The 21,940-nt window shown below is 45.1% G+C and overlaps 1 protein-coding gene across 1 annotated transcript; it reads right to left on the bottom strand.

Annotated features, from left to right (window-relative positions):
• Positions 1 to 1,028: 1,028 nt before the first annotated feature.
• LOC141147302 (protein mono-ADP-ribosyltransferase PARP14-like) lies at positions 1,029 to 21,483 on the bottom strand. Its single transcript, XM_073634511.1, has 6 exons — positions 21,236 to 21,483; positions 17,737 to 17,897; positions 13,737 to 13,770; positions 12,635 to 12,838; positions 6,837 to 7,073; positions 1,029 to 2,920 (listed from the first exon to the last, which is right to left on the bottom strand). Exons 1-6 carry the CDS (start codon positions 21,423 to 21,425, stop codon positions 1,719 to 1,721), a joined length of 2,028 nt encoding a protein of 675 aa, XP_073490612.1. The 5' UTR covers positions 21,426 to 21,483; the 3' UTR covers positions 1,029 to 1,718.
• Positions 21,484 to 21,940: the final 457 nt, after the last annotated feature.

Below are 21,940 nucleotides of genomic sequence, written 5' to 3' on the forward strand. Positions count from 1 at the left end.
CTGAAGCAGAGCATGATCCCCTCCCTTCAGAGACTGGGCCGCAGGGCAGTATTCCAACATGATAACCACCCCAAACACATCTCCAAGACCACCACTGCCTTGCTAAAGAAGCTGAGGGTAAAGGTGATGGACTGGCCAAGCATGTCTCCAGACCTAAACCCTATTGATCATCTGTGGGACATCCTCAAACAGAAGGTGGAGGAGCGCAAGGTCTCTAACATCCACCAGCTCCGTGATGTCATCATGGAGGAGGGGAAGAAGACTCCAGTGATGACCTGTGAAGCTCTGGTGACCTCCATGCCCAAGAGGGATAAGGCAGTGCTGGAAAATAATGGTGGCCACACAAAATATTGATACTTTGGGCCCAATTTGGACATTTTCACTTAGGGGTGTACTGACTTTTGTTGCCAGCGGTTTAGACATTAATGGCTGTGTGTTGAGTTATTTTGAGGGGACAGCAAATTTACACTGTTGTACAAGCTGTACACTCACTACTTTACATTGTAGCAAAGTGTCATTTCTTCAGTGTTGTCACATGAAAAGATAGAAGAAAAGATTTACACAAATGTGACTGAGGGGGTGTACTTACTTTTGTGAGATACTGTATATATTTAATGTGATTTGAAAAGTAGTTCAGCCATGTTAAAGTCAAATTTGTTTTTTGTACGTCTTCCATTTTATGTAGAATTGTCTGTGTTTACATATGCTGATAAGCCAGCATACCAACAATTAAGCTAGAAGGCCATTCTGGCCACAGGAGTGTACAGCCAATACTCAATCATTTGTTTTTCACAATGAAAAGTCATTTTGTAATGAAAAAAGCTGCTCAGCTATTATTTTCTCCACAATGGAGTTTTGCCTCTTTGGCCAAGACTACCTCCACCTAAGTGTGTGGAGGTTCCAGGTTAAAGGTGATAGCAGGTATGGTTATTGATTAAAATATTGATCAAAAGAGGGGAGATTGTAAAGGAAATTTGTAAGTTCTGTATATAATTGTCAGAAACCATGAAATCAGACTGAGACAGAAGTACAGTTAAATCACACTTGTTTAATAATAAAAGTAAATAGAACAAACGTAGTCAAAATATAGCCAAAGTTCAGGAACCGGAATGGATAGTCAGACAAGCCAAACATCAGGGAGCTGGAGATGAGCGTAGTAAAACAGCAAGCAGGATATGGAGCTAGAAGGGATGTCAGCCAAGCAAGTCTTTTAACAGGAACGCAGGAGAGCGTCTCTGACTCTGTGATGTTGACCAAGGCAAAGGCAGAGATCCTCTGGGCTGGAGAGCTTAAGTAGGCAGGACTGACGAGCAGGATATCATCAACAGATGAGTAACTGTGGAGAGAGATAGGAGCTGGCAATTAGCCGACAGCTGAGAGGCCAGCTCAGAGAAGGAAGGGCTGAGCCCAGCCCTGACAATAATTGTATTCTATTTTGTATGTATTGCACACGGCACTAATAATGTTTTCATTACATGTTTGCATTCTTTCGAGTCCTGATTAGAATTAGCCTGTCTATGTTACGCCCCTTGTTACCATGAAAGTACAACTGTAATATTAATGTGATACCTACATAATCATGTGTATAAAAACCTTCAATCGCGTCATAATAAAGCAGAACCGGTATTTGGAAAGATGCGGAGTGTATCCTTTGTGTCTGTTCCCTACTGCAGTCGCTATTATTATTTGGAACCACTAATCAATATGAGGATAGTTGCCTATCTATAAAAGTCTATGTCAGTGTTCTTCTCCACAAAGTCACGGATCTGCCGGTAGGCTTCTTCTACAGATGAAGATAGACCAGTGATCACCACCTCATTTCCATCCCCCACATTGAGCTCCTCTATGGAAACTTTGATCCTGTCAGCATTACACTTCTCATTTAGAAAAGACTTTAATCTTCCCCAGTCTGGACTCCGAGTGACACTTTCATCCTCAACAGAAAGTCTCTTACAGGCCAATTCTTTCTCCAAGGTTTCTTCAGCATTTTTCAGATCTTTATCAGAGTAACCAAATACCATGACTGCATTATCTTCCACCTGAAACATTGCTTTAATGTTCTGAAGAAGGTTACGAGACATTTCTTCGTTGTCCACTGCTATCAGAAACTGGATGATGCGTGGATCACGATGAACGGATTTGGACCTCAGGCCTTGCCTAGTATTCAGAATATCACATTTGGCAGTGACCACTTCATCTTTTGGGCCATAGAGTTTCATTGACTTAGTAGCTCTATCATAACTAATCTTCACATGTGGAGAATCTTCCTTGATGCTTTTCTCCAGACCATGTGCCAACATTAATTTATAAGCTTCGGGTTCAAGAGGCACCTCATCTTCCACTCTGCTCAGTTGTCTAGTGGTTTCTTCTACCAGTTTTTTGAATATTGGCTCAATCTTCTCAACATCTTCTAAAATACCCACAATGAAAGCCTTCTCTGCAGCTATGTCTGGTTTTATGAGGACTCCATCATATGATGAACTGGAGACCTTTGTCCTGATGGCTTCCCACACTGGAGGCTTCAGGTCATACTCTATGACTTTATATTTGGACAGTAGAAGAGAGAACTTTGCCTGGACTTTGTTTCTCCAGGTTGGTGCTATCTTTGACAGGGTGCGTAGATGTGAGGAGAGGTTGCTGGGAAAAGACAGTGTCATAAGAGGTTGGGGGTCGCCTGGTTTTGGCCATTTCACATCACAATAGTGATCTGTCATTTGCTTCTCTATACTTTGTTTTATTTCTTCATTGTTAAAGATAAACTCCAGCATTTGTGCACATATAGGACATTCTACAGGTCTAGGTGTCATGATATGCGTTTCTTTCTTTCCGTACAGCCATTGGCCAATGGACGGGTAATACGGGTAAACGGAGAGGACCGAGTTATGAAATTTATGCTGCTTTGTCAGAACCGTCTTTACAACTGCAACAAATAGATGAAAATTGTATTAGGAACACATAGTGGCTCATGGACAGCTCTTTGTTCAGATAGTTTTGGTCATGGCCTTCATATCATTTAGAACTGGAACAAAAAATTACCTAAAACTGTTAACCTCATTGGGGTCTCAGATTTGGTAGAATGCACTGTGAAGGGTACACACGATCTGTTGTACAATGTAGCAAGACAGAGTTGATCTAAAACTGTGTAACGCCAAAGGAGCTGCTTGGTAATTTTGGGTCCCCTGTTCTGCGCCTTACAGTCTCTCCTCCTTGAACCCGATCCTGTCATTTGCCGGCAGGTAGAGCAAGCAGGAGAGTGATCCATGGCACCCACTACACCAGTAGTATCCAAACTGCAGCCTGCAGGCCAGATGCAACCCTTTGCTTGCATTTATCTGGCCCTTGGGGGCATTTGTTCCTTCCACTGATATGAAGCACTGTTCCTTCCACTGATACCAATGATGGGGACACTATTCCTCCCACTGATACCAATAATGGGACACTATTCCTCCCACTGACACCAATGATGGGACACTATTCCTCCCACTGATACCAATGATGGGGCACTATTCCTCCCTCTGATACCAATGATGTGGCACTATTCCTCCCACTGATACCAATAATGGGACACTATTCCTCCCACTGACACCAATGATGGGACACTATTCCTCCCACTGATACCAATGATGGGGCACTATTCCTCCCTCTGATACCAATGATGGAGCACTATTCCTCCCACTGATACCAATAATGGGACACTATTCCTCCCACTGTCACCAACAGTGGAGCACTAGTCTTTCCGCTGACACCCACAGTGAGAAACTATTCTCTCCACTGACACCAACGATAGGGGGTACTATCCCTCCCACTGACACCAACGATAGGGGGTACTATCCCTCCCACTGACACCAACAGTGGTGTACTATGCCTCTCACTGATGTAAATGATTGGGCGCAAATCCTTCCATTAATACCAATGATGGGACACTATTCCTCCTCCAACTGACTACAGGCGGTTTGTGATATTTTTACTGACACTAATGCCCCGTACACACGGTCTGACATTGATCGGACATTCCGACAACAAAATCCATGGATTTTTTCCGACGGATGTTGGCTCGAACTTGTCTTGCATACACACGGTCGCACAAAGTTGTCAGAAAATCCGATCGTTCTGAACGCGGTGACGTAAAACACGTACGTCGGGACTATAAACGGGGCAGTAGCCAATAGCTTTTGTCTCTTAATTTATTCTGAGCATGCGTGGCACTTTGTGCGTCGGATTTGTGTACATATGATCGGAATTTCCGACAACAGATTTTGTTGTCGGAAAATTTTATAGCCTGCTCTCAAACTTTGTGTGTCGGATGGAGCCCACACACGGTCGGAATTTCCCACAACAAGGTCCTACACACATTTTCCATCGGAAAATCCGATCGTGTGTACAGGGCATAAGTCTTAAGACATTGTTTACTCCCACTGACATCGGGGCAGTTTCTACTTCCACTGGCCATAGTCTAGCCCTCCTAAAGTCTGAAGGACCGTAAACTGGCCTGGATGCTGAAGCTGCAGAGAGATGACTGAGGGACTGTCTGCTGTAGATCTGGTCTGGGGGTCCCAGGAGAAAGGTGTCGCTTGGAAGTTGGAAGGAAGCTTTTCCCTGGACATTTTGTGAGTATAGATTGCTGAGAAATCTTGGAGACTTTTGGGCTGCTGCCACTCCTTTTGTGCTAGAAGGTCAGCTGTGTGTTTGCTAAAGGTAACAACGGCTGATATCCTGAAAAACATAGTTTATCTAATTCTTTGTGAAGGGACTATGCTCCTATTTTTCTACTGCTAATTTGTATATAGTCTTAATCGCCAATATTTGGAGTACCACATGGCCTGTGAATTGCTAAACTCCCTTTTCCCCTCCAACTTTGTGGGATACTCCTTCCTATTTTTTGTAAAAGGTTTTAGTTAGAAGCTTTATGCTCAGGCCAATGGAGGTCATGGCCCATTTTTTTGTGCCAGGTGCCAGGATTAGATAGATTTAGTGTGGCTCACTGTGTTTTTTGATAGGTAAATTTGGCTCGTCACACTGTATTCAGTGCAGCTGCCTTTGACTAGTTAGGTCTGCTATGTGTTCTCAGCTGCTGCTAGTCTGTTTACGCCCTCTGCTGTTCTCCAGAAAAGCTGTGAGAACTTTCTGGATCATAAGTGTGGAGCTATGCAGAGGTCAACATAAATATTTATACAGCCCCGGCCAATCCCAGGGAGCAGGGCCCTGAAGGTTGCTGGGAAACTGTATACATTTTCTGAGCACACTAAGCTTGGGGTCTTTTCCTGAAGAGGATTAGTCCAGCCTGGAGGGCTTTCTGCCCTCCAGGGCAGTGCTGCCATGTTCTCGCTGTTCGTGATGGCTCAGGTGGGTGACTTGAGGGCCTGGAAGCTGAAGCCAAAGAGAGATGACTGAGGGGCTGTCTGCTGTAGATCTGGTCTGGTATCACTGGAGAAAGATGTCACTTGGAAGTTGGAAGGAGGCAACCAACTGTCCCATGACATTTTGTGACTACAGACTGGTGTGAGAGATCTTAGAGACTTTTGGGCTGCGGAAACCCTTCTTATACTAGAGAGTAAGCTATGTGTTTGCTAAAGGGGACACGGTCTGGTGTCCTGAAGAGCTCAGTCTTTCTAAATCCTTGTGAAGGGACTCTGCTCTTAGTGCTCTAAAGAACTGCAGCTATTGCAAGCCAAGCCCACAGTTTGCTATATGCAAGGACTTCTGCTTCAGTGCTACAGAAAGAAGTTCACTGTGCTCAACCTGTACATAGTTTCTGTTTTTGGAGTATCCCACTCAATTCCCTCAACCCTATCCAAGTTCTCCAAAAATAAAAATAACAAAAAACAACACCCCTAGACTGGTTATTGAGGAAAAGTGTGTCTGAGATCGTGTGCCTGGCTGCAGAGCAATCCACTGGGGAAAGAACCTGGGCAAATTTCCAGCGGCTCCTACAGGAGTAAGGGTTACATAATCTTCTGGTAACTGTATGGGGATAATATTTGTAATAATAGTATTGAATATATAAAGCGTTGTATACAACAACATTTAATGAATGATCTTGAAACAATAATAATAACATAACAGAAATGAGGAAAATGAAATGTATGGTGTCCCCTAACAGTAGTGGTCAGTGTAGGTATGACCTCTTGAGTCAGTTGAAAATTGTCCTTTTGTATTGGGGGTCTGTGTAGGTGGGAGATGGATTTGACCCTCCACATTACTAAAGGAACCCTTAGCAACATCAGGAGAAACCCAAAGAGTGCAACAGAACCCTGGTTAGAGTTGGACTACATGAACCTACGGCTTGTAGGAAGCTGCTGGTGCTGCCTCCAGATTATTATGACCTCAACAGGAGCCCCCATATTAGTAAAGATAAATAAATTCACCTTGTGGTACAAAAAAAATAAAAATAATACACAAGACTGGATCCCCAACAAGGGCCAAATCACCCTAGTCAAGCCTTTCTCAACAGCTTCAACACACCCTTGAAATAACTTTCCAGTCTCAGGGGAACCCCTGCTAACAATTGCTGTATCTACAACCCATGATACATGATGGTCAGTGGGAAGAATGCTCCTTACACTTGTGGTTATTGGGAAGAAGCACCCCCTTACAGATAGCTAAAACGATGAATGGTGTCAGGGGGAACTTATTCGAGAGGCAGAAATTGCATATTGCTCTAGGAACCCCTAACAACGTCTGGAGGAACCCTGGTTGAGAAACCCTGCCCAAACCTGACATTGTTTTAAAGTCCTTTTTAATCCATGGAAAATTTAAAGATTTGGCTGAAGTCCCATTCTGTGACTCTGTACAATATATAACCTCAAATACAAAGCCCACAGACAGAAACCTTTTACCTTCAGCACTGGAGAATGTAATGATGGCGGCACCTTCTTCTGGTAACATCTCTATCTCCTCTATCGGGCCACCTCCATGCTTTGCACTCTCAAAATAAAGTCCAAGGAAGTCCTCTGATGTGTTGGCCGGGAGACCCTCCACCCGGACACTTCTGGTGTTCTCCAGACATTTGGCTCTCAGTTTTTGTTGTTTGACTCTCGGAATTCCAGAAAACCTTCCAATGAAGTCTGGAATATCTGTGAGAAGATAAATCACAATCAGCTCACCGAACAAGCGCACAGTGGTAAAATCCAAAGACATAAAGCAGAACTCCAGTTACTTTTTTTTTTTTTTTTTACTTTTCTGCTGTGAGGAGAGTAGAGAAGGGTTAGAACCTCTGTGATGATTTTAGACTTCATTTATGCCGTTGATTAAGGCCGCACATTGTACAAAGCAGTGTGTCTCTGCAGGTGGGGATCACAGCTGTATGCGATCAGTTGCAGTCAGAAAGCCTATATACAGTAAATCAATGATAGTATAGTATAGTATAGTGTAGTGTAGTATAGTTGGTGAGTTTAAATAAAGACACCAGTCCATCCAGTTCAACCTGTGGTGTGTGTGTGAGTTTATGTCAATATTAAATTGTATATCCCTGTAGGTTGCAATCCTTAAGGTGCCCATCTAAAAGTTTTTGGAAACTAGTAACACTCCCTACTGATACCACTGCTTGTGGAAGGGAGTTCTAAATCCTCACTGCTCTGACAGTAAAGAACCCTCTACCCAGCTTAAGGTTAAACCGCTTCTGTTCCAGTTTCAGTGAATGGCCAAAATTCTTTTTAAACCCCCCTCCCACTGAATTTTTTTTCCCTATGTTAGGGTCACCAGTAAGGTATTTGAATATCTCTATCATGTCTCCTCTCAAGCGTCTCTTCTCCAGAGAGAATAGGTTTAGTGCTTGTAGTCTTTCTACATAACTAATATCCTCCAGACCCTTTATTAGTTTTGTTGCCCTTCTTTGTACTCGCTCCATTTCCAGTACATCCTTCCTGAGGACTGGTGCCCAGAACTGAACAGCATACTCCAGGTGCGGCCGGACCAGAGTCTTGTAGAGCGGGAGAATTATCGTTTTATCTCTGGAGTTGATCCCTTTTTAATGCCAATATTCTGTTTGCTTTATTAGCAGCAGCTTGGCATTGCATGCCATTGCTGAGCCTATTATCTACTAGGACCCCCAGGTCCTTTTCCATCCTAGATCCCCCCAGAGGTTCTCCCCCCCAGTCTATAGATTGCATTCATATTTTTAGCACCCAAATGCATTATTTTACATTAAACCTCAATTATGAAAAAATAATGTAGCGCTAAGAAATAAAAGAATGATAAATAATTAATTGTGAAGAAAAAACAATGAGTCCAAGTGAGCAAATATCTTGACCATTGAATCACCAACAGAATCCTCCACCTTGTGATTAAACCACCACCAATCTAAAGCCTCGTACACACGATCGGATTTTTCGCAGACAAAACTTCAGACTTTTGCCCAAAGGCGTGTGCCTGGATTTTGTCTTGCATACAAACGGCAAGGAATTGTCGGCCAACAAACACGAACGTAGTGACGTATTTTCAGCACTTTAGCACCACCCTTTGGGCTCCTTCTGCTAATTTGGTGTTATTAGAAGTTTGGTGAGTGTTGATTCGTGCTTTTTATTTAGCACTTTTCATTTAGCGCTTTTTAGTTCGTTTCTGAACAGCCGTTCGTCAACCAGACATGTTGAGGAATCGGAGGAGATAACGTGTTATTTATTATTGGCCTTGGAGTTATTGCTTTGACCGAAGTCCAGTCCAGGAACAGGAGGAGTTCTTGGACAAAAAATTTGTTGCTTTATCAATCGTGACCAATGATGTCATATGCCTTTGCTGCGGGAGCTCCAGGAAAATAATCCGGATGATTTTCGGAATTATCTCCGGATGACGGACCCCTCTGCTTTCACCAACTCTTGGCATTGCTGATCCCCTCTATATTAAGAAGCAGGACACATGCATGAGGCTTTTATTTTATATTTTGGTTGAATAATAATGATTTGATTTGGTATATTTTCTATATTTTTGGATGCATAGAATGCACTTTTTGTTTCTATTGGCAGATAACATGTCTAATTTTATTTGTTTTCTTTTTTTAATGCACAATAAAAAAAATTATGTAGAATAATACTTGGCTTTGTGTTTTACTTCAAATGACAGTTTGGGAGTCGGCAGTTACATTTAAAAAAATACAATGTAACATTAACAAGGGACACCAACATAGTTGTATCTTTGATCTTAAAAACTCCGGGATAATGGTGTTGTGGTAACTTGCCCAAAAAAAAAGTAATAATATTATTCTTGATATCACTAGAAAAAAAAAAGCCTTTGAACATTTGATTGCAAAAACTCCATCAGTATCACCAGCAAAGCAGCTTCATTATTATCCCATTAAAGAAGAAGAGAATTGTGCGCTGCATTTCCAGATTTCATGACGAATGTGAATTCTCCATTATGAACGCTGGTTTACAAGACCAACCGCTTCCGGCTCGTCCTCGCTTCCGAGCATGCGTGTTTGTACTTTGGACTTTTGTCCGACACACGCTCGGAAAATCTGACAACACGGAATATTTTAAAGCCAGCCATCCAACATTTGTCCGCGGAAAATCCGACAACAATTGTCCGATGGAGCGTACAAACGGTCGGATTTTCCGCCGACAGCCTGTCATCGAACATTTCCCGTCGGAATTCCGATTGTGTGTACGAGGCTTTAGGATGTGCTCTTACCAGAGAGGGTTGACCACCTGTTACTGGGGGGATCAGAGAAGGCTCTTGTATCTCAAATACTCCATCACCGCTTGGTAATCCACACACGGAATACAGGGGAGATCACTCCAAAACAGCCAGCGGGGAAATCAACAAATCCTCTGGTTCCAACAGAAGCACCAAATGGCAAACGAAATAAATCGTGTTTTTGGATTGTGGTGCTCATATACAGTGTACTTCCGCTTTAAATATGCAGTTTTCATTAAAATATATTATCTGGCGATCCTGAACAAGTGTTTCAAGTGTAGCAGGTTGAGGGTCAGGAAGCCAAATCAATGATAGGCTGACAGGAACCGCGGCTGTTGGCCTGTAACCGCGCAGCCAGCGATTTCATGTTGTTAGGGGCAGATAAGCAGCCCTGGACGCAATACATGGCGGCTCATCTGCCCCTAACTGCATGTGACCTCTAGGTATGTAGCCACGTGTAATACCCCTACACATAGAGCACATAAAAACAGTTCAAAACAAATCCACCAAACGTGGCTCCACGATTCCAAATGGTTCAAAGATTCTAAAGAGTGTCCGGATGAAAAAGGGAACTCCCAATAAGGGCTCCATTCAGAGAACCAGATCACATGCGGTATATACAGTAGGTGTCCAGATACAGTTTCCCTAAATACCGCATGCGATCCTGAAACTGTCATTCCACGATATCGCTCTGCGGTATTTACCGCGAGACACTGAAAATGCTCGATAGATGCCGCATGACCAAGCATTAAACTCAATTCACAGAAGGAAATAATTAAATGCAATGCTGTAATTAAGTAGTGGCCGAGGCATGCGGTATTTACGGAATGCGTGCTAGTCGTTAAGGAGTGGGCGGCCGCTGGTTTCCTTAGCAACCAGTAACTGTCATGGTTGTTAACCACTTACAGACCGGAAGATTTCCCCCCTTAATGACGAGGCCGTTTTTTGCGATACGGCACTGCGTCGCGTTAACTGACAATTGCGCGGACGTGCGAGGTTGTACCCAAACAAAATTGACGTCTTTTTTTTCCCCACAAATAGAGCTTTCTTTTGGTGTTATTTGATCACTTCTGCGGTTTTTATTTTTTGTGCTATAAACAAAAGAAGAGCGACAATTTTGAAAAAAAAAACATTATTTTTTACTTTTTGCTATAATAAATATCCGCCAAAAAAAATATATAAAAAAGCATCCTTTTTCCCCAGTTTTCTTCTACATATTTTTGGTAAAAAAAAAAAATCGCAATAAGCGTTTATTGATTGGTTTGCGCAAAAGTTATAGAGTCTACAAAATAGGGGATAGTTTATGGCATTTTTATTAATATTTTTTTTTCACTAGTAATGGCGGCGATCAGAGCTTTTTATCGTGACTGTGACATTATGGCGGACACGTCAGACATTTTTTGTGCTACTTTGGGACCATTCACATTTATACAGCGATCGGTGCGATTAAAAATGCATTGATTACTGTGTAAATGTGACTGGCATTCGCTGTAGGGGTTAAGTGTGTCCTAGGGAGTGATTCTAACTGTGGGGGGGCGTGGCTATGTGTGACATGACACTGATCACCGCTTCCGATTACAGTGATCAGTGACATTGTCACTAGGCAGAACAGGAGATGCTTGTTTACATCTGCATTTCCCCGTTCTTCCTCTCCATGAGGCGACCGCGGGTATCCCCGTGGACATCGAGTCTGTGGGACCCGCGATCACACTCACGGAGCTCGCGGTAGGCACGCACGCGATGGCATGGCGGCAAATTTAAAAGGACATACCTGTACGCCCATTTGCCTGTCCGTGCCATTGTGCTGACGTAAATTTACAGGCGGCGGTCGGCAAGCGGTTAACTGTAAAAATCGCAATAAGCGTATATTGATTTGTTTGCGCGAACGTTATAGCGACTACAAAATAGGGGATTGATTTATGGCATTTTTATTATTTTTTTTTACTAGTAATGGCAGCGATTTTTAGCAGGACTGTGGACAGATCGGACACTTTTTGGGGACCAGTGACATTTATGCAGCGATCAGAGCTATAAAAATGCACTGATTACTGTGTAAATGTCACTGGCAGGGAAAGGGGTTAACACTAGGGGGTGGTCAAGGGGTTAAGTGTGTTCCCTGGAAGGTGTTTCTAACTGTAGGGGGATGGGACTGACTGGAGGAGGAGACAGATCACTGTTCCTGATCACTAGGAACAGACAATCTCTCTCTCCTCCCCTGTCAGAATGGGGATCTGCCTGTTTACATTGACAGATCCCCATTCTGGCTCTCTTTCCCGCGATCGCAGGTGGCCAGTGGACATCGCGGCCGCCGGCCACGTGCATCGGGTCCCCTGCCCTGCGGGAATGAGCCGATCTGCCGCAGTATAAGGACTGCGGCTGGTCAGCAAGTGGTTAAAGAGCGGACGGCCACCCCGTCCTTAACAACTGACGAGTCATCAGCTGTCAGCAGAGTTCCCCCTGACAGCTGAATGTTATGAAAAGAATTAACGTAAATAAAAAAAATCAGGGGAAAAAACGGCGTGGCCGCCCCTCCCCCAATCTATACCAGGCTCTTTGGGCCAAAATTTTAAAGATAAAATGGTGTGGGGTCCATCCCAAAATCCATACCAAATCCTTATCCAAGCATGCAGCCCAGCGGGGCAGGAAAGGGGGGGATGAGCGAGAGAGCCCCCCCCCCACCCCAAACCATAGCAGGTCACATGCCCTCAACATGTGGGGGGGTGCTTTTGCTTTAAAAGTGAATAAAAACGATCCAAAAGTCTTTGACAAGTCCATTATTTAAAAAAAAATAATTGTCCCATGGTGTAGAGCCAGCGTCAATTGAGATGAACGCTGGGCTCCAATCCAAAAAAAAAAAAAAGCTCCGCTTAGCACGCCTCGTTTTTTTTTTTTTTCAGGTCGGTGATGGCGGCAGGCATGGTGATTGACATTGGATCTACACAGAGGGACGATATTTTTTATTTTTTAACTGCCTCCTGTGTTTCTTTACACCACACTTTTATCTCACCATTTTCAGAAGTGAAGGTGACAACAGCAGATCGAATCTCTGGAATCATTTCCACATGGAAGTCCATTTCCTCATTCTTCTCACTGGTATTCTCCACTAGGAGGTTTAACATCTCAGGAGTGCAGCTGTCCTGGATGTTCTCAATCAGAACCTGAGAGGATGGGGGGTCCAGTGTCACCTCATCATCTTCTCTGGTGGGCTTCTCTGTTGAAGCAAATAACCAACATGTAAAGTCTTTTCAATGTCAGGTCCTGGTCTATACTGTTACTAGCTAGAACTGTCTACAAACATTGGACAACAGCCAACCATGCACACCTGGCCCTAACGTGAAACAGAGTTTTAAGGAAAAAGCTTTCTACTGAATATGCAAGTTGGCATTCTTATATATTTATGCCTATAGGTGGGGGGGGGGAGCACTGGAGGTGGTGGCCTGTTGAAGGGAAATCTATAGTGAAGGAAAACACTCCAGTCAATTGACTTTTCCACAAGGAGCTTCAACCAGGGAGTATCTGCCAGGGTTGTGAAGGAGCCTACAAACAGATCTTTCCTGATCCAACCATGAAGAACATTTTTTTAAATATCAGTATTCAATTCACATTCAATCTGTGTGAGAATAACAAGCCAATAGACCATTAGACCTTTGTGTCATCTTTACCAGAACAGCATCAGAAAAGGTTCTGTGATCAACACATCTATAAAGGTTAGCCTTATCATTTGGCCTAGGATTGGAGAAGTTGGGAAGACTGATGAAGATCCTTGTTGTGTTTGCGGAAGACGATTCACGTGAAGTTTGCTACCTCATATTCACCCTATCGTCAGGATCAGACAACCACCTAGCAGTGTATGGGGGATCTAGGAGGACCTCGGGAGACAAAGCTTCCCTCTGACTCATTTCCCTGCTGTCTAGAAGAGGCGAGAGGTCAGACTTTACTGAGGCCTCTCCTGACCAAATAAAGCAGCAAGTAGAGCCTTTAATTTCCAACTGCACCCCGTGATCACCTAAAATGTTCAGGAAATATGAGATGATCTGATTGGTTGCTCTTGGAAAAATATACATGGAAAAAATCACTTTATTACAGTGCCACCTATTGATGTCCATTACCTTCTTCTCCTGGAATCTGATGTACTTTATGGTCCTACAAAATTGGGGAAAACACAGCATGTTATTGTCAGGGCGGATTCAAAAGTGATTAGAAGAGTCACAGAAGAAATAGACATCCAGACATACGTACACAAAGTTATATTTAAAAACTTCTCTATTTACCTATATTTAGAAACTTCTCTAACCACTACATACCAGATTGAGGATGTGGCCTTCTACAGAATTTAACCCATCTGCTATCAACTGCATTCCATTAATTTTCAAAAGAAAGTGAATTAGAATGTATTAAAAGGTGTTCATTGAAAGTAGCGGTAAGTAAATCGAGCCAACACGTTTCGGGGGGAAAGGACTCCCCGTTCTTTAGGGTGGAGAATAAACCGATAAAGTGGCAACTGTTGTTGCAGGTGCAGTTTAATCCCCACCATGAAGAAGGGGGAGTCCTTTACCCCCCAAGACACATTGGCTCGATGTACTTGTCGCAACTTTCCATGAACACCTTTTTATTCTTTTGGACACCAGGGGCGCTCCTTCCTTCCTAGGCTTTTCTAAGTCTCCACATGGAAACAACCACAAGGCCCTACCAAAAAGGCAGCAGCCCCAACCCAAAGAAGTTTCATTGGCATTATCTAATACTGGGCACACCCTGCGGCAGAAACTCCTTCCTCCTTTGCCCACACAGCTACCCACCCACCACCAGCTACTGATCCGGTCAGTCCAGTACGGTCTCCAACACAAACAAGATTATCATTATTGTGAAACTTAAAATGATACTAAACACACGCTGTGTAATTTCCATTCTCCCTTCTATTTCTGTGTGTGGATGACGGCACTGTAATTTGTTTAAAAAAAAAAAAAAACATCGAAGTCCCTTTTACCTAATGGATATTCAGCTGTAACATGACCCGGCTCTCTCCCAGCCTGGTGAGGAAATTAGGACTTTGTGCAATGAGAAGCCTCCAGCAGGTAAAGGTAAAGGTAACAGTCTATAGACAACAGATTTAATGTGTTAAGGAAAACATTTTTTTATCAAGCTTATAGCGAGACGTTCCTTCTTACCGTCCAAAGATACTCAACACCTCAACACCACCACCTGAGATGTCACCACCACACCTAGAAATAGGCTGTTACTGACCACGAGACTCTATAAGCCACAGGCCTAAGCTGGCCATAGATGAATGGCCGAATTTCATCCACTTGATAGAAGTCGATTGTTGGAAATTTGTTCTTGATCCTCTGGGTCCCCAAAGCTGAACGCCCCCCCCCCCCCCCCCCAGGTGAAAAAATGACCTAGGGCTCTCTTATTAGTCCACCATTGGGTGACTAAGATAACAAAGAGCTTAGAAAAGCTTTGGAACCTCTATCAGCCTGGATATAACTGTAATCTATGGTTAGGGCACTTTCACACTGGGGCAGTGGGGGCATTGGCGGTAAAGTGGCGCTAGTTTTAGCGGCGCTTTACCGCCGCTTTAGCCGCAATAGCTTTGCAGGCAGGGGTGCAGGCAGGGGTATACACCACTCCTAAAGCGCCCCAAAGATGCCGCTTGCAGGACTTTTTTTAACGTCCCGCAAGCGCACCGCCCCCCCAGTGTGGAAGCCCTCGGGACAGGAGAGGCGCTATGCAGGCGCTATTTATAGCGCTAAAACACCTGAAAAGTGCCTCAGTGTGAAAGTGGCCTTAGTGAGCAGGAAAGGTATAGTTGTCAGGAAGGGAATAATGGGCGGAGTATAGTTAGTGGGTGGAGTATAGTTAGTGGGTGGGATATAGGTAGTGGGTGGAGTATAGTTAGTGGGTGGAGTATAGTTGGTGGGTGGAGCATAGTTAGTGGGTGGAGTATAGTTGGTGGGTGGAGTGTAGGTAGTAGGTGGAGTGTAGGTAGTAGGTGGGGTATAGGTAGTGGGTGGGGTATAGTTAGTGGGTGGAGTATAGTTAGTGGGTGGGGTACAGTTAGTGGGTGGGGTATAGTTAGTGGGTGGAATGTAGTTATTGGGTGGGGTGTAGATAGTGGATGGGGTGTAGGTAGTGGGTGAGGTATAGTTAGTGGGTGGAGTATAGTTGGTGGGTGGAGTATAGGTAGTGGATGGGGTGTAGGTAGTGGGTGAAGTATAGTTAGTGGGTGGGGTGTAGGTAGCGGGTGGGGTGTAGTTAGTGGGTGGAGTATAGTTGGTGGGTGGAGTATAGTTGGTGGGTGGGGTGTAGTTAGTGGGTGGAGTATAGTTGGTGGGTGGAGTATAGTTGGTGGGTGGGGTGTAGGTAGTGGGTGGAGTATAGTTGGTGGGTGGAGAATAGTTGGTGGGTGGGGTGTAGGTAGTGGGTGGAGTATAGTTGGTGGGTGGAGAATAGTTGGTGGGTGGGGTGTAGGTAGTGGGTGGAGTATAGTTAGTGGGTGGAGTATAGTTGGTGGGTGGGGTGTAGGTAGTGCGTGGAGTATAGTTAGTGGGTGGAGTATAGTTGGTGGGTGGGGTGTAGGTAGTGCGTGGAGTATAGTTAGTGGGTGGAGTATAGTTAGTGGGTGGGGTGTAGGTAGCGGGTGGGGTGTAGGTAGTGAGTGGGGTGTAGGTAGTGCGTGGAGTATAGTTGGTAGGTGGAGTATAGTTGGTGGGCGGGGTGTAGGTAGTGGGTGGGGTATAGTTAGTGCATGGAGTATAGTTGGTGGGTGGAGTATAGTTGGTGGGTGGAGTATAGTTAGTGGGTGGGGTGTAGGTAGTGGGTGGGGTGTAGGTAGTGGGTGGGGTATAGTTGTAGGGTGGAGTATAGTTAGTGGGTGGGGTATAGTTAGTGGGTGCAGTATAGTTGGTGGGTGGGGTATAGTTAGTGGGTGGGGTGTAGGTAGTGGGTGGGGTATAGTTAGTAGGTGGGGTGTAGGTAGTGGGTAAAGTATAGTTAGTGGGCGAGGTATAGTTAGTGGTGGAGTATAAATGGTGGGTGAAATTTAGTTAGTGGGTGGGGTGTAGATAGTGGGTGGGGTATAGTTAGTGGGTGGGGTGTAGATAGTGGGTGGGGTGTAGATAGTGGGTGGAGTATAATTAGTGGGTGGAGTATAGTTGGTGGGTGGGGTGTAGGTAGTGCATGGAGTATAGTTAGTGGGTGGAGTATAGTTGGTGGGTGGGGTGTAGGTAGTGCGTGGAGTATAGTTAGTGGGTGGGGTGTAGGTAGTGGGTGGGGTATAGTTAGTGCATGGAGTATAGTTGGTGGGTGGAGTATAGTTAGTGGGTGGGGTGTAGGTAGCGGGTGGGGTGTAGGTAGTGAGTGGGGTGTAGGTAGTGCGTGGAGTATAGTTGGTGGGTGGAGTATAGTTGGTGGGTGGAGTATAGTTGGTGGGCGGGGTGTAGGTAGTGGGTGGGGTATAGTTAGTGCATGGAGTATAGTTGGTGGGTGGAGTATAGTTAGTGGGTGGGGTGTAGGTAGTGGGTGGGGTGTAGGTAGTGGGTGGAGTATAGTTAGTGGGTGGGGTATAGTTAGTGGGTGCAGTATAGTTGGTGGGTGGGGTATAGTTAGTGGGTGCAGTATAGTTGGTGGGTGGGGTATAGTTAGTGGGTGGGGTGTAGGTAGTGGGTGGGGTATAGTTAGTAGGTGGGGTGTAGGTAGTGGGTAAAGTATAGTTAGTGGGCGAGGTATAGTTAGTGGTGGAGTATAAATGGTGGGTGAAATTTAGTTAGTGGGTGAGGTGTAGATAGTGGGTGGGGTATAGTTAGTGGGTGGGGTGTAGGTAGTGGGTGGGGTGTAGATAGTGGGTGGAGTATAATTAGTGGGTGGAGTATAGTTAGTGGGTGGGGTGTAGGTAGTGGGTGAGGTATAGTTGGTGGGTGGAGTATAAATGGTGGGTGGAATTTAGTTAGTGGGTGGGGTGTAGATAGTGGGTGGAGTATAATTAGTTGGAGGAGTATATTGAATATTGTGATTGGTCGGGGTACAGTCATTATTAATATGGTTGATATAATATAATTGGGGGAACCCGCCCACACTGTACAATCTTCAGAATATTCTCTATCAGACACTTACTGCTGGGTCCTCCTGTGTGGGGGGCGGAGTCTTTGCATCCTCTGAGGGGGCGGAGCTCTGTGTACTTTGTCCATCCTCCGGTAATCGGACAATCAGCTGTAATGTCGTCCCATTTGGTAATTTCAGGTGATGGGTCTTCCTCTGCAGAACCCGATCTCGTGCTGTGATAGGAGGAGACAATAAGGGAAATCAGACAGTAAAGCACAATGGAAAACACGGGGAAGTGGAATTCCTCCTCCGGGAACACGGACACCTTCTATGATCTTCCACCACAAATGTTTCCACAATGATAAAGATTTTATTTGTTCAAAAAAATTTCAGGAAAATGAAATAGATTTGTTCTCTTGTTTGTTTTGCTACATTAAATTTTGTTCTTTGATGTCCGTTCATATCTCTTCATCTTTACATTTATGGCCCAATGAGACCAGCCAGGTGAAGAAGTTTCCTTTTAGGGGAATTCAGCCCGGGACGAGTTATTTTGGGATTCAGAACTGACATCAGAATAATCATTTTCCTATTTAAAGTAAATGGAGTATTTGGGCGCTACAGTGATTGATTAATCGTCTTTTTTTTTAATCATTTCTCAATAAAGTGAAATTTGCTCAGCGAGATGAAGATCCTCACTTATTGATTATAATCCTGGAGGATCCCGCATGGAGGAGGGGTGAGTGCGTCCGTGATTTGTTCTCACAATGCAGGAGCAGAATTTTGAGACGGGGACAGAATGTTGTCACCCTATAAGAGGAAGTGCCTCAACAAGGACCTCCATGGCGGGATCACCGGGGATGATTTTAATGAAAGCTGCAGATTTAAAGCTCAACTAAACTGAAGCACTTTTTAATTCATTTTTACTATTCAAAGCAAACTCCCCCATCCATCCATATGTCCATCCATCCATCCATCCATCCATGTCTCCATCCATCCATCCATCCATGTCTCCATCCATCCATCTCCTCCCACACACATAACAGAATATTATTGGGCCTCACACTACACTTGGGAATAAATATAGATTACCATCCCTCATCCCTGACTGATAGCCAATCACACCGCCCCAAATATTGGTGAATAAATAAAACCCCCATAACCACCTACCTGATTGCTTACAGTCATATCCTTCTCCGCTAAGACTACCTGAACCTCTTCTACAGACCACTGGCCCATTCTCTGAACAATCATGTTCCCTCCTCATTCTTCACCTTCTAATGTATGAACATCCCCTCCAGTCCTCAGTACTTACCTCCCTCCTCCTTGTAGTGTATGAGGATCCCCTCCAGTCCTCAGTACTTACCTCCCTCCTCCTTGTAGTGTATGAGGATCCCCTCCAGTCCTCAGTACTTACCTCCCTCCTCCTTGTAGTGTATGAGGATCACCCTCCAGTCCTCAGTACTTACCTCCCTCCTCCTTGTAGTGTATGAGGATCCCCTCCAGTCCTCAGTACTTACCTCCCTCCTCCTTGTAGTGTATGAGGATCTCCCTCCAGTCCTCAGTACTTACCTCCATCCTCCTTGTAGTTTTTGAGGATCCCCTCCAGTCCTCAGTACTTACCTCCCTCCTCCTTGTAGTGTATGAGGATCCCCTCCAGTCCTCAGTACTTACCTCCCTCCTCCTTGTAGTGTATGAGGATCTCCCTCCAGTCCTCAGTACTTACCTCCATCCTCCTTGTAGTTTTTGAGGATCCCCTCCAGTCCTCAGTACTTACCTCCCTCCTCCTTGTAGTGTATGAGGATCCCCTCCAGTCCTCAGTACTTACCTCCCTCCTCCTTGTAGTGTATGAGGATCTCCCTCCAGTCCTCAGTACTTACCTCCCTCCTCCTTGTAGTGTATGAGGATCTCCCTCCAGTCCTCAGTACTTACCTCCCTCCTCCTTGTAGTGTATGAGGATCTCCTCCAGTCCTCAGTACTTACCTCCCTCCTCCTTGTAGTGTATGAGGATCTCCTCCAGTCCTCAGTACTTACCTCCCTCCTCCTTGTAGTGTATGAGGATCTCCCTCCAGCCCTCAGTACTTACCTCCCTCCTCCTTGTAGTGTATGAGGATCCCCTCCAGTCCTCAGTACTTACCTCCCTCCTCCTTGTAGTGTATGAGGATCCCCTCCAGTCCTCAGTACTTACCTCCCTCCTCCTTGTAGTGTATGAGGATCCCCTCCAGTCCTCAGTACTTACCTCCCTCCTCCTGGTAGTGTATGAGGATCTCCTCCAGTCCTCAGTACTTACCTCCCCCCTCCTTGTAGTGTATGAGGATCCCCTCCAGTCTTCAGTACTTACCTCCCTCCTCCTTGTAGTGTATGAGGATCTCCTCCAGTCCTCAGTACTTACCTCCCTCCTCCTTGTAGTGTATGAGGATCTCCTCCAGTCCTCAGTACTTACCTCCCTCCTCCTTGTAGTGTATGAGGATCTCCTCCAGTCCTCAGTACTTACCTCCCTCCTCCTTGTAGTGTATGAGGATCCCCTCCAGTCCTCAGTACTTACCTCCCTCCTCCTTGTAGTGTATGAGGATCCCCTCCAGTCTTCAGTACTTACCTCCCTCCTCCTTGTAGTGTATGAAGATCCCCTCCAGTCCTCAGTACTTACCTCCCTCCTCCTTGTAGTGTATGAGGATCCCCTCCAGTCCTCAGTACTTACCTCCCCCCTCCTTGTAGTGTATGAGGATCCCCTCCAGTCCTCAGTACTTACCTCCCTCCTCCTTGTAGTGTATGAAGATCTCCCTCCAGTCCTCAGTACTTACCTCCCTCCTCCTTGTAGTGTATGAGGATCCCCTCCAGTCCTCAGTACTTACCTCCCTCCTCCTTGTAGTGTATGAGGATCCCCTCCAGTCCTCAGTACTTACCTCCCTCCTCCTTGTAGTTTATGAGGATCTCCCTCCAGTCCTCAGTACTTACCTCCCTCCTCCTTGTAGTGTATGAGGATCCCCTCCAGTCCTCAGTACTTACCTCCCTTCTCCTTGTAGTGTATGAGGATCCCCCTCCAGTCCTCAGTACTTACCTCCCTCCTCCTTGTAGTGTATGAGGATCCCCTCCAGTCCTCAGTACTTACCTCCCTTCTCCTTGTAGTGTATGAGGATCCCCCTCCAGTCCTCAGTACTTACCTCCCTCCTCCTTGTAGTGTATGAGGATCCCCTCCAGTCCTCAGTACTTACCTCCCTTCTCCTTGTAGTGTATGAGGATCCCCCTCCAGTCCTCAGTACTTACCTCCCTCCTCCTTGTAGTGTATGAGGATCCCCCTCCAGTCCTCAGTACTTACCTCCCTCCTCCTTGTAGTGTATGAGGGTCCCCTCCAGTCCACAGTACTTACCTCCCTTCTCCTTGTAGTGTATGAGGATCCCCCTCCAGTCCTCAGTACTTACCTCCCTCCTCCTTGTAGTGTATGAGGATCTCCTCCAGTCCTCAGTACTTACCTCCCTCCTCCTTGTAGTATATGAGGATCTCCCTCCAGTCCTCAGTACTTACCTCCCTCCTCCTTGTAGTGTATGAGGATCTCCCTCCAGTCCTCAGTACTTACCTCCCTCCTCCTTGTAGTATATGAGGACATATCCTCGGCTGCAGTCGGTTTCTCGGATCTCACACTCTCCTCCGTCTGATTTGCTTTTACTCCCAAAATACAGCTGCAGTTTATTCTTCAGAGGTTTCAGCTTTTCTGGCCCCTGATCCCAGTGTAGGGCCACAGGGTGCTGGTACTTGCCGTCTCCCATCCTGGAGGGAAATGGGAGAGGCGGTGGTGTGAAGGTTGATGTCTTCAGAGAATGTGAAAGTTTTTATACAGAATTTAGTTTCAGTTTTGGAGATCAGGTGATTTATTGTAGCTACAAATTAACCCCCCCCCCAGGATACGAGTACATACTATTCCATACTGTACATGTTTTGCACTGGAGGGATTTTATGTTTGCACAATCTGTATCAGTCATCATTGTCTGCAACACACGGTACACATTCTAGAGCTATGGGAGAGAATGACTCTATGTACAGTGCCTTGAAAAAGTATTCATACCCCTTGACATTTCCCACATTTTGTCATATTACATCCAAAAACATAAATGTATTTTATTGGGATTTTATGTGATAGACCAACACAAAGTGTCACATAATTGTGAAGTGGAAGGAAAATGATAAAAGATACAAATAAATATGTGAAAAGTGTGGGGGGGGGGCATTTGTATGGCGCCCCCCGGAGTCAATACTTTGTAGAACCCCCTTTCTCTACAAGTCT

The sequence above is a fragment of the Aquarana catesbeiana genome, linkage group LG06 (genome assembly GCF_042186555.1).
Source record: "Aquarana catesbeiana isolate 2022-GZ linkage group LG06, ASM4218655v1, whole genome shotgun sequence".
NCBI classification, from domain to species: domain Eukaryota; kingdom Metazoa; phylum Chordata; class Amphibia; order Anura; family Ranidae; genus Aquarana; species Aquarana catesbeiana.